Source organism: Ahaetulla prasina, chromosome 2, assembly GCF_028640845.1.
Source record: "Ahaetulla prasina isolate Xishuangbanna chromosome 2, ASM2864084v1, whole genome shotgun sequence".
Taxonomy (NCBI): Eukaryota; Metazoa; Chordata; class Lepidosauria; order Squamata; family Colubridae; genus Ahaetulla; species Ahaetulla prasina.
In genome coordinates this window covers 95,983,243-95,996,618 of record NC_080540.1, presented here as the reverse complement: position 1 = coordinate 95,996,618, position 13,376 = coordinate 95,983,243, and the positions used below count along the sequence as shown (strand labels likewise).

The following is a 13,376-nucleotide window of genomic DNA, read 5'->3' as shown; positions in this document are numbered from 1 at the left end:
ATGATACCTTCTGTGCATACCTTATGCTTTTGATTATGCATTCTCCCTCCCTCTCTCTCTCTCTCTCCCTCCCTCACACACACACAATCATTCTCTGCAACTCTTAAAAAACTTCATTCCACCCCCACCTTAAGCTTCGGGACAAATTTGTTTCCGATAAACATAATAAAATAAAAAATATAAAGAATAAAAAATATCACTGCTACCAATAACATGAAAGAGAGGCTGATATCCTACACAGGTTTGATAGCATATTTTTAGGGATAAAGGATCTCTGGGATTTTGGTACAGGAGCAAGATCACATTTTTGCATTGGATATTCCTTTTTCTGCTTCCATAAATATGCTTACATAGGTCTGCTAGAAGGGGAACAAAAGGATTGAATCTCCTCAGGTTCTCCATCCCATGATGTAGTTCATACATAAAGTGATTGCATGTTCACAGTAACCCCCACCTTAATTCATTTTTTTTCCTCCAACCATCTCTCACATTTGCTGCAATCCATTTTGTGCTAACAGCTGTCATTCTGATGTTTGTTTAATTCTGCTGTCTCTGCCTTAAAACAGAATTGTTTCTTAAACAATTACAAAGATAAAAGACTAATACTAAGTAAGAAAAGTAGAAATGAATGAAAAATGATACAGAAAGTGTGGAAAAGAAAGTAAAAAGAAAAAGAAAATAAGGAAAAGAAAAAAAGAACATACTAAAAAAAGCAAAATATATAAAGGAAGGACTTCCCCTTCATCACAAGTAGAAACAATTTCAGTAACTGATCATCTTCTTTGGAAATACAACAAAAGATCTCTTATTCCCTTATCTCATCTCTGTAAACAAAGCCCTGTCATCAGCCCTAGTTAGCAAAAGTCCACTGACGGTTACCAGAAAGCATATTTTATTATATTTTAGCTTCTATTTTAACCTTATTCAAATTTTATATTCCTTCCCTTTACTATAACACAGTAACTTATCACTTTCTCTAATACAACAACAACAAAATATTTTTCTAAATACCTAAAGTCTCATCATTTGGTCTTAGTCAGTAAAAATCCTTTAAAGATTATCAGAAACAACAAAATACTTATTTTTAAATTTAAGTAAATAAACCAATTTTACATTCCTTCCTTTTGATTTTAGCAATCTTTAAATAATATTCCATAGTTTTTATAAATACCAAATAAGAACATTAACCAAATCATTCTTCTGGTTTTTATTTGTATATCCCTTTTAATTATTAAGAAATATGGCATTTTCATTTGTATATCCAGTATAATATCAGTCTTATAACTTGTCATTTTAAATCCATATTCATATAATCCTCAATCTCAGTTTTATCCAGTAAAACCTGTTCCTCTTCGATAGCCTCTTTTAAATTCAATATTTTCATGATAACAATCTTAAGATTAACTTTCAAAATCCCATCTTACCATTTTTTAAATGATTGCATTTTCCTAGGGAATATTTAATTTCAAGATTATTTTAAATCCCTCTGGACCTTATCCATTTATAACTTTCTAAAGTCAAAACTCTAATTATCCTTTTCCTGTTTATGTCGCACTTTAAACGTCTTTTTCCAAGGATTGATGAAGATTCATTCAGTGAATGTTGTAAAACTTGCCGATTTGAGGGTTTTTAATAGTTGAAAAGCAATTTAAAAGCGATTAAGAAATAAGGCTCAACTGAGCTTTTTGTCCTTATAGGCCACACTAAATGCTTGATGAAACTCCTTCAATTCACAGCCACTCTTGATTCCTGTGGTCTACTTGCAAGGAGCAGCTGCCTGAAGTACATGTGAGCAATTTCACAATCTCTTCTTTTCTAGAGAGAATGTAAGTAGTCAGAATTAGTCATCTAGTCATCCTGCTCCTTTTCAAGGATGTACAGCTTGCTCTGGCCACCCTAGACAGGACTCCTGAAGAGAAATATATATTGGAAACTGTGGCGTGGTCAGAACTATGGATCCAGAGTTCTCTACTTCAGTTTTGATGGATTATTTTTTCCAGACTTTACAGCTCAGGTGTCAAACATGTGGCATCACATTGCTGTCAAGTGACATTTCACAATCGTTTTTTTCACGGAGCTGGAGTGGGTGTGGCCTGTACATGCCGCATCCGGCCTGTGGGCCGCCAGTTTGACAGCCCTGCTCTACAGCTTCTTACTCCAACTAAAGAAGATTTAACAGGTGAAGCCACTAGAGAATCACTGCAGAAAGACTCCTAATCTGGCAAATTTCCCAGTCTATCATGATTTTCTCTGCTGTGGAAAATAAGTTCCAGGATATTCATGATACCCACTTTTTTCACTGAAGAAAATAGAGAGGTGATTATAAGGAAGGGAAAGAATAAGCAGTTGTTCTTGAATCATTCCAAAATATTAATGCTGTTTTGTTGCCAGTCCTGTGAATGCTGTCTTGAATGTGTAGAGTGAGTGTTATTTGCATGTTTATCTTCTGCTAAAAAACTACTTTTGAGGATCATTAGTTGACTGCATGTCAAACTATTACCTAGTGCAGTGGTTCCCAACCTTTTCTTGTTTGAGGCACAACCTTTTCTTGTTTGAGGCACCCTTGGAAAGCCTTTCAAAAGTTCTCGGCACCCTTATAAGGAAATAGATATTTAAAATCTCCGTAGCTCAAAAGTTCCCGGCACCCTCAAAAGATCTCACGGCACCCCTTAGTGCCGCGGCACACTGGTTGGGAACCACTGACCTAGTGTAACCTGACAGTTATGTAAGCCAGTTACTTAAATAGGATTAACAGAGACTTAAAAGTCTAATCATGTGTGAGCTGGGTCAGTTCGGAGGTAACATAGTGGTGCCAATTATGTCTGGCTTAGTTTTTGTTTGCACTCACTTTCTATTTCAAGCATTGGCTCATGATTTAACATCTGTGCTGATACCATGAGGTCAAGAAAATAACAGAGTTTAGGATGGACATCTGCAGTAATGACATTCTAGAAAGTCTGACAGATGTTTGGATTCAAATTGGGGCAGAATTCTAAAGATGTATTTCTCTTCAAACTATGCATGGTTTGCGGAAAATCTGGCCTAAACAGAATAAGGAATTGATATTTCTGATACAAAGAATTAGAAAATACTTTCAAATTTACACAAACAATAAGAAAACAACATTTGTTCTTGCCAAAAACAGGAGGGGGGCAGGGAGGAGTCGGAGAGAAGCAGTAAATGCAAAATACATTTACAAAAAAACAAGAAGATAATATAGATTTTGTTCCATTTTGATAATTTAAAATAATCATTTGGAATAGTGTTTGATTTATGCCTTTAATAGGTAATGAGTCCAATAAATAAACAGAAGAACAAACATTGCTCATGAAATTGAGAATTATTTCTAATGAAAAGTTCCTGTTTTAGCATCCTTTTTTAAATAGTAAAAACAAATTTTTATTGTAGCCCTGTTAATGGTTTTAATGAGATCCAGCTATTCAATTAGCAAATATGGAAGCTATCACAAAAAGTGAAAATTGCACTGAAATATGTCCAAATTTTCTCTTTTAGTGTTACCATTTTGGACTGACAAATCACATTCTTTGCCTGTGTCCTTAACTTGCTGTGTATAAATCAAGTAGTTCCATTTTGGTGGTCTGACAAATCATTCTATCAAATTTGGTGTTAGATTTGTGTAGCATAAACAATTTTAGCATCTCCTAAGGCAGGGGCCCCCAACCTTTTGGGCACCAGGACAGATTCTGTGGAGAGAGGTTTATCCACAGACTGGAAGGGGCATGGTTTTGCTTGCTGCTTGCATCCCGGAGATGGAGCTTCGCTTGTTTGCACAGCCCAGTTTCTGGCATGCCGCAGCCCAGTGCTGGTCCACGCACTGGGGGTTGGGGACGCCTATCCTATTCATCTAAATATAAAATCTCTTTTATATTTAATTCCTACATTGATCTCATTTCAGTTACTTACATATCTTTTCTAATTTTGTAAGCTAAGATTACAGTTACAGTTATTGTATCTCTGAAACTTTATATTTGGGTAGTTCCGGTAACAATCCACCAACACATCTTAATCTTCCCAACCAAAACATAGAATTGTAAGAGGTTTCTGCTGCATCTCCCCTGTTTCTGCTTTTTAGATAATGATGTAAGCCAGGGATCTCCAACCTTGGCAACTTTAAGAATTGTGGATTTTAATTCCCAGAGTTCTCTGGGAGTTGAAGTCCACAAATCTTAAAGTTGCCAAGGTTGGAGACCCCTGATGTAAGCCACATATCTCTGACCTATGATTGGAATTCTTTTAGTTCTTTGAATCCAGACTGTTGAATTTCTAAACCTTTTTAAGTATTTTAATGCATAAAGATTCCCCAGCAATTTTTTATTCTCCTTTTTCTTATGCTTAAATATTTTAAAACATTACTGACCAATTTATTCAAATCATAAGTATGAATGGTTCTTCTAAAACCCTATTGTGCATTTTCAAAATTTTAGTATCTAGTGCCTAAATTAGGGTATAAAAAAATCCTTCAGATCATTCACACAGGTACTGAATAAATATCTACCGTTACAATTTATATTAAAGAAATGTCATTTCATTAATGATATTTTACTTGCTATTCCTATGGTTCCTCTAAATTTGATCAGTGACCCATTTTCTAATTTTTTTCTTCCAAAAGTAGATGTTCCTCATTTTATTGAACTTCTATATTTATCACAGAATTACCTTTTAAATTAATTTTTTAACATTAATAATTATAAATTTTCATATTTTATTTCCCCCCCCCCGGTATGTTCATATGTACTTTAACCCATGTAATATATGTAGGGATGTTGTTGTTTTTTATTGTGTACCCACTAATTTTTCTTTGTTTATTATACTTTCCTAACAGTTTTTAATGAACATGTAAAAATGTTTCTTCCTCCAAGAAATCAAGGGAACTAGTTGTAAATAATTTATTTTGGTGCCAATTGCATTATTTAATAATAGATGGGTAAAAGTGCTACCAAATTTAATTTATAAATGTAATGAAGACATATCTGAATTCAAAAAAGGAAACTTCGCTAAAATGGTAAAAATATGAAAGTCAAGGGTATTATTAGAGGTTACTAGAAGTTATTCACAAACTAGTTTTTAAAATATCTGAAATATAATAAGGTTTCACCAAATCCAAGAACATGTCACTATGGTTAGGATTCTAAGGCAACAGCTTGATTAACAGTTATTTTCCTACAAAATAGAATGGGTTCCAAATAATAAGAAAAAGTAAAAGCTCACTGAAAAGAAATATAGGAGGATGGTAAGTCTAAAGCAAGGAACTATAGGCTGCATATAGTCACTCAGCCCTCTTTTGGTACCCTTTTAGTGGATGGAAGAGGGGCGCAATGACTCAGTGGTTAAAAACTCTGAGCTCGTCAGCTGGAAAGCTGATAGACCAAGTTTGAGACCAAGGAACCATGTGACAGGGTGAGTTCCTATTACTTGCCTTAGCTCCTGCCCACCTAGCAGTTCGAAAGTGTGCAAATGCGAGTAACAGCGTTCCATGTGTCTCGACATATAGTCATGCTGGCCACGTGATCACAGAAGTGTCTTTGAACAACGCTGCCTCTCGACTAAGAAATGGAGTCAAACAAGAAACCTTTACCTTTAGTAAATGGAAGTGTTCAGTTCAGATTTGGAATATTTACTCATTTGATCCTTAAAATTGGCCAAACCATAGAGGGGAAATAATTCCATTTCACCTTTGGACTCTCTGATAATATAATATGTCATTAACTATGTATTTTGCAATTCCCAGGAAAGAGATACCGTATATACTCGAATATAAGCCGATCCGAGTATAAGCCGAGGTCCCCAATTTTACCCCAAAAACTGGGGTAAACTGGGGACTCGAGTATAAGCCGAGGGTGGGAAATGAGGCACCTACCGGTTGGGGAAACCCTCCCTCCCTCAGCTGAGAAGGCTGGCGGCTCCCCCGCCCCGCCCTCTCACTGCACCGGCAGGGCTTCCCCGCGCCGTCCGGTAAAATGTGAAGGAAAAAAAAAACAAAAACTCGAGTATAAGCCGTATATACTCGAGTATAAGCCGAGGGGCTTAAAAAAAAAAAAAACTCGAGTATAAGCCGTATAGACCCGAGTATAAGCCGAGGGGACGTTTTTCAGCACAAAAAACGTGCTGAAAAACTCGGCTTATACTCGAGTATATACGGTAATGCAATTTCCACATTGAAAAAGATTTTTCTTGTATATAGTATTCCACACAACAATAGTTGCTAATAATAATGTTAAGAGTGATTTTTTTTGAAATGTAGTTAGTTTAAGTACCGTATATACTCGAGTATAAGCCGAGTTTTTCAGCACGTTTTTTGTGCTGGAAAACGTCCCCTCGGCTTATTCTCGGGTCTATACGGCTTATACTCGAGTTTTTTTTTTTTTTTATGCCCTCGCTTATACCGAGTATATACGGCTTATACTCGAGTTTTTTTTTCTTTTTCACATTTTACCGACGGCGCTGGGAAGCCCTGCCGGTGCAGTGAGAGGGCGGGCGGGGAGCCGCCAGCCTTCTCAGCTGAGGAGGAGGGTTTCCCCAACCGGTAGGTGCCTCATTTCCCACCCTCGGCTTATACTCGAGTCCCCAGTTTACCCCAGTTTTTGGGGTAAAATTGGGGACCTCGGCTTATACTCGGATCGGCTTATATTCGAGTATATACGGTAAATCAGAAGCAAGTAACCATTTAAAGGAAAGATTGATCAGTTGGTTGAGTAAAAAAAAAAGTAGCAAAAGAGATGTTACTGAACAGTAATTTAATAGTATTCTAAACCACATAACAAAGGAACTTGGATAAACTTAAGTAGTCATGAGGTAGGATTCTTTTAGTACAACAGGATTTAGAACTAGAAGCAAATTGAAAATATTCACAAAGCAGAAGTAATAATAAACCCCCTCAAAGTTTTATAATAGGCACAAACACGAGTAGCAAAGCAGCTAAGCTTGTGTTAAAAGCAATTTATTCAGACCAGTTTAGGTGCACTTAGAATAATGTATATAATTGTAATTGCCCTAGGTCAATAGGATATTGTAGCACTTGGGAGGAATCTGAGATGCACAACAAAACCAATGATTTATTTATGTACTTACTTGCTGATTTATTTAAAGGTATTTAACAGTATGTTTTTAGAGTTCAGCTTTCTCAAAGTATCTTCCAACACAGATGTTAGAATGCATGTTTAAAACATTACATGAATAATACTTAGTATAATTATAGTTCATATTTCTATTAAATAGGATTTAGTAAGAATGGTAAAATCAAGTAATTAGAACCAATCATAGTACTGGTTAGAAAGTGACCCCAAAGAATTTTCATTCATTTAAAGCTACTTGTAATTAAATAAACTTGATACTCAATGGGCTCATCTTACATATTTACTAATTTAATTAATTTAATTTGTATGTCAAATTTAGAGGCTGCTGACCTCACATAGCAACTATATTTCAGTGGAACATAGTTTTATAAATGAAGCCACAGCCCATATTGTGTCCTCATGCCAATGCAGAGATAAAATTGATAAGCAAAGGTTAATATGTTTAGGGCTTTCAGTGGAAAATTGACTAACAGAGAACATGGTGATAGAGGTTTTTATGTTTACTAGCTGAACACCCTTGCTTCCCTACGAAACTATGTGCTCAGGCTTGATAAATTGACATTTACAGCCTGAAACTTAATGTAGAATGTGTAACTCCGTAGCATCAGAGTGTGTTAATATAATGCAACTGGCAGTTGGAACAGAGGGGGAGGGGGAGTAGAATGTCCCAGCCCACAGCATCCATCGGTATTCATCTGCCTAGAATCCTGACAGTGTGTGAGAATATTGAGGGGTGTTTGGAAACTCAAACAGTATTTGCTGTGTGAGCAAGAAGGAAACAGGAAGGAGGCTAGGTGTGGCTTAGCTCAACTGTTTTGTAGTAAAGCTGCTTGCTGCTGTGAAAGTAAAACTGAAACTGAAACCTCTCTCCTCTGCTTGTGTTTTGCATTTGGAACAGATTTCTTTTCAGGTGGGGAGGGGGAGTAGAATTCCTTAGCATCAGAGCATGTTAATAATAATATAGTAAATACTAATGCTCTGATGGTCGTTTCAAAAGATCCTTTCGTAGTGAGCACCTAGAAACCGAGAGGAACATACGTGGCAAATTTCAGGATTTTACGCTTTACGGTTCTGGAGGTTTTGTGATTATGGCATGAGTGGTTTTTGCTTTTATATATATATAGATTCTTGGTATGGGGAAAATGATTATTTCCCTTCGTCACCCCACCCCACCCCACCCCATAATATTGAGACTAGGATTCAGCCAATAAAATTGATAGGTAAAATCTCACTTCCCAATTGGTAGAAGATTCAAAACAGTTAAACGAAAATGCTATTCAGCTCAGTTGGTTTACTGCTACCTTCTCCAGCCAATCCCATATATGTTTGAGTGAAACTCCCTAAATATAAAAACTGGTTATTCGGTAGATTGCTGTTCCAGCACACCTGAAGGTCATCATATTTGAGAAGGTGCATGTAAAGCAGTGGTCCCCAACTGTTTTGGTTCAATGGACCAGCAGCTTCAGTGGTTTCAGCGGCGGGGGGGGGGTGGGAGAATGCTTTCACATGCACAACCTAAATCCTGCACATGTGCAAATGAAGCTTTGCATTCTCACCTGCTGCTTTGGCAGCCTGGTTCCCAACAGGTCACAGCCTGCTAGCAGACCACAGCCCTGGTTAGGGGACCCCTAATGTAAAGAATTCAGTATCTTAAGATATAGTGATGTAATTTCAGAAGCCGGCATGAACGAATGAGCAAAATGTATGTAATATGCTGAAGATCCACTGATGACTGTTAGTCCTCGTACCTATGTAAAATGACCCTTCAGGCATGGAATGTGTCTGAAATCTAGATAAGATGGCAGAGAGTATAAGGTGTTAGAGCAGGGCTGTCAAACTCATGGCCCTGGGCCGGATGCGTCACGTGCTGGTCACGCCCACTTTCGTGAAGGGAGGGTGTCCCGATACATCATGTGACACTGCTGTGATAATGCAAGTTTTACACCCCTGTCTGAGAGAGTTATATTCATTTTGAGTATCTCCAAACATTTGGGTCACTTACTTTTTAGAAACTGCATGCTGAGCAATAGGGCTTCTTGTTTTGGCCAGGGCAACTATGATAAGATTCATATCCCTTGGTAACAAAATTGCCCACGGTTTGTTCTTTTGAAAATGTTGAAATAATGTGAATTGAGTGATCACAAAAATCTCAGACTTAAAAAGTTTTTCCTGTACTAGATATCACTGTTCATTTTTGTCAGCATCAGTGTATATTGGCACTTACAGAGTGATATTTCAAAGGGAAAATGTGGTTCTTTGCAAATACCATGGCAAGCTTCACCTTTTGAATGAGCCAGGAACTGTCAGAACTGGCATCAGAATTTGCTTCTCAGATGAAACTTTTCCTCTCGGGATATATTGCTATGTGTGATGCTGTTTATTTAATTTAAAAGTTTTGAATAGATGCCCATCTTATATCAAACTCCTGGTGGTTCCCAATCAACAGTATCAATAATAAAACAATATAGTACATAAATCTATTAAAAACATAAACATCTAAAAAAAACTGGTACCAAAGTTAAACTTCCAATATTGCTTGCTTCCCAGACTTTAAAGTTTATTTGCTAAATGGGGTAGCTGGGAGGAAAGCTATCTTCTTAGCTTTTTGGACAAACACCCCCCTCCCCCGCAGCTGTCCCTGGCCAGCTTGCAATCCAACAAACATGGCATGTGTTTAACTCATACTGAGATCAGTGAGAGTTTAATTTGGAATAAATACTGAGTTTGATTTAATCAAATTATTTTCAAAACTTGAAATGTTGAAATATGAATTTGAAGAATTGATTGCATAAGCTGGTGGGAAATAGATTCCTTAGAACAAATGTGAGCCCTTTTTATTATTATATTATAATAAACCATGTAGTAAGTGGGCAGGAGAGAACATTTTCTTCTTCTTTTATGAAGACTGAATTCTATTGTAGTGTATACTGGGGCTAGCTTTTCCAGAGCCAAACTTCAGCACTTTATTTGTATATACAGGGTGTACCAGAAGTCAGTGGCCATAAGCCATTCACTTTAAATTTTATTAATGTTTTTCCAGAGTAAACATTACTGTAGTTAAGAATGTCCCAAAGTTATACATCCAACAAGTAAGGAAGTGTTTAGGAAAAATATTTTGAATATTAAATATTGAATATTTAATGTAATATATATAATAAATTGTCTGTGGGACTTGTGTTTGTCTATGGAGCCTGATTTAAGGTATATTCTATATATCTGGGAAAAGTGGATGCAGTTGTTGTTGTTGTTGTTTTAAATAAGAACAAGTTTGGCTTCCTTTTTTTGCTATTAAAATCTTCCCAATTAGCATTGGGAGGGAATGGCTTTTCTGCATCAAATCTTGCACTATGGACTACCCATATATATTCAGTATTCCATATCCACTTTCAAAATTACTTTGCCAGTAACTTTCTTCCCCATTAAAATTAAAATGTGGTGCTGGCTGACAAATCCATATTCTATGACTCAATTTCTTTTGGATAGAACTGATTCTATCAGAGATGAAGAGGAAGATGTTAGGGAGAAAAATTTCCCATAAATAATGGACATTGGGGTATTAGTTATCTGTTGGATTGATTGATTGATTGATTGATTGATTGATTGATTAAGGAAAGGAAGTTTGGAAACCCATCAAAAACTGCCCTGCATTGAATTTGTAAGGACAGTTCCCCACCCCACCCCACTCAGTTTTCCTCACTGAGGCATAGTGAAGTTCAGCCGTGAGGCTGCACAAATTACATTGACATACTTTTCTGCCAAGTCAAGGACATGGTAATGAGGTTGTGAGGAAGTGTTCATAATTCATGAAGCAGGCAGTGGATGCACTAAAATGTTTTACGTGGTGAAAGTAAAACATTTTTTAAACACAGTTTGAAAACAGTAATTTCTATGAAATGTCATCCTATTCTGCTGGAAAAACTATACATACTCATGTGTTTTTTCTAGTTTGTATGAATCTTGCTTAAAATCCAGGTGTCAAACCAGATTTGACTGTTTCCGGAGCAATGTGTGCTAGATTGGATATTTCTGTAACTTCAGATACATCTCTGGATTGAGGGGATTTTGCAGTAATCTGCATATAACAGTAACTTCCTGGAAAAATAATATTGAGCTTTATCAACTTTTGCAGAAATGGAGAAGGCTTTGAAAATATCTTTTAAAAAGAATATGATCAGGATGTTGTTATGTTTGTTTTGTTTTGTTTTTAAGAACTTTTACAGTTTAGGTAGAGGAAGCAGCCTTCTGGGGTTAATCATCTGCTTCTGGAAACCTTCAATACAAATTATTTTCATAGTTACAGTAATTTAGCCTTCTGTATTTCAGCTGAGGCTAAAGCAGCTTGTACTCATTTATCATTCATATCATATATACACATCCAAAATGTTCTTTTTTCCTCCTCTTCTGAAGTGGGGGTTTGTTTATACATGTGATTTCTGAGTGATATCTTTATAAGCTCCAGGGAAAAGAAAGTCTCTAGTGTCTAATATTATGAGAAGATTGATGTAGGCAGATTTGTCACATTTGTTTGACTTCTGAATCAAAAAGGGAGGAGGTACTACCAGCAAATCATGTTTGCAAGGCTGAAAGGAAATAGAAGAATCACATTTAATGGGGATAGAATTGAGAGGATGATGACTTTTAGCTGCTAATGGTGTCAGCAGAAAGTATTTTAAGTTTCAAAGAATCTGTGGTGTTGTGATATATACGTTCTCTGAACTGGTGGCATGAGGATTGCGAAATAAAAGTAGAAACCTATTAGCAAAATCCATCTGGCTTGAGTGTAGTGATGCGTGCCCTTAGCATCAAGTGTGCCCTTAGTATCAAGTCAGAGATAAGGCATAAGGAAGCATGGGAAAAGTAAAGAGACAGAATACATGGTATTAGAAGTTTCTTAATTTGTCATTGTGATCCTTCTAGTGTCACTGAACATAAACTTGTAGGAGTAGAATCATGGAAAAAGGAAAAACAAAAAAAATCAAATAATCTGTTGCTTTGAAGCTACAGAACCCTTCACCTTCCACCCCAACTAGAGGGCTATCAATACAGAGTATGATAGAAGAATCATAGAGGAACTAGATATCTCAGTTAAAAATTAGATGTATTGCCTAAGATCCTTGCACTTAAACTAGATTTGATAGTTTTTCTCCTTCAAATAAATAAATGTTATAGGCAATAGGAAAGCTAGTTCAGATAAACGAAAACCAAGGTAAGAGGGGTATGAGAATTATAGAGAGTTAAAAAAAATAAGCCACAGTGTGAAGAAAGTGGCTAGGGGGGAAATTATTATCTCACTTTATCACACCAAGATATAAAGATTGCGAACACTGGTGAAGGGTAAGCCCATTAAGAAACATAAACCAGAACAAATGAAGCTGTCTTTGAGTACCAGCTCCTGGGGAAAAAAACAACAGGGGCAGAGTTACAGCAATGCCCTCATGCGTTGTTTGTTGTTGACTTCACAGAAGCATCTGTGTCTGATCACTGCTTGACAAGAATGCTGGATTAGATGGTTCCTTTGCTAATACAGCAAAGTCGTTCTTAAAGAGAGCAAAGCAGAATCAAGGGTTTTTGAAATATTATTTCAAGTCTCATTTGGGCAGCCACTCAGAAATGATGACTCAAGCCAATAAAAATTGAGTATTTTATAGAAGAACAACACTGTGGCATCAAGCTTCTTGTTCAAATGTATGGAAAGTTCCTTATGTCCCAGAGGAAAAAAGTGTGATTGCATGTGTGTGTGTGGGGGGGGGGGGGAAACAGATCTTTAGATTTTGAATTGTTCTGTCTTGAGCAACCGGGGAGGATGTTGCTTTCATGTCTGCACAATCGTTTTGTGTATCTTATCCCTCTTCTAGCCCTTGGGACAATGGCTAGGATAAGATTTGAGGGCTACAGGGAAGAAGTTGATGGCAGTGATATCACCATACACTTTAAACTTTGCAGTAGTTTTTGTACAGCCCAATCCTTTAAAGATGCTGTCTAAAACCAGTTTATTTGTTGCTGAATGTCAGTGGCTAACAGTGTTCTGGAGGGTTTTATAATCCTTGGATATTACCCAGGTTTGCAAAATAATTTACGTGTTAAGGTAGTTTCAGAATCCTTACTCACACAAGCTAGTTTAAAGAGCTGTGGTGGTGCAGTGGTTAAAATGCAATATTGCAGCCTAATTCTGCCGATTGCCAGCAATTCAATTCTCACTGGCTCAAGGTTGACTCAGCCTTCCATCCTTCCAAGGTCGATAAAATGAGGATTGTTGGGGGCAATATGCTGACTCTGTAAACT

General features: G+C 36.8%; 1 protein-coding gene across 5 annotated transcripts in view; it reads left to right on the top strand.

Annotated features, from left to right (window-relative positions):
• Positions 1-13,376, top strand: part of JADE2 (jade family PHD finger 2) — a 231,913-nt gene that overhangs the window by 120,516 nt on the left and 98,021 nt on the right. For 2 of the 5 annotated variants that reach the window (XM_058173994.1, XM_058173993.1), the window contains exon 2: positions 1,698-1,788. The exons of 2 other annotated variants lie outside the window; for them this stretch is intronic. In XM_058173994.1, coding sequence (XP_058029977.1) covers positions 1,715-1,788 — 74 coding nt within the window. In that variant the 5' untranslated portion in view covers positions 1,698-1,714. The remainder of the gene's footprint in view (positions 1-1,697; positions 1,789-13,376) is intronic. One more of the 5 variants, XM_058173996.1, reaches the window with a different exon arrangement.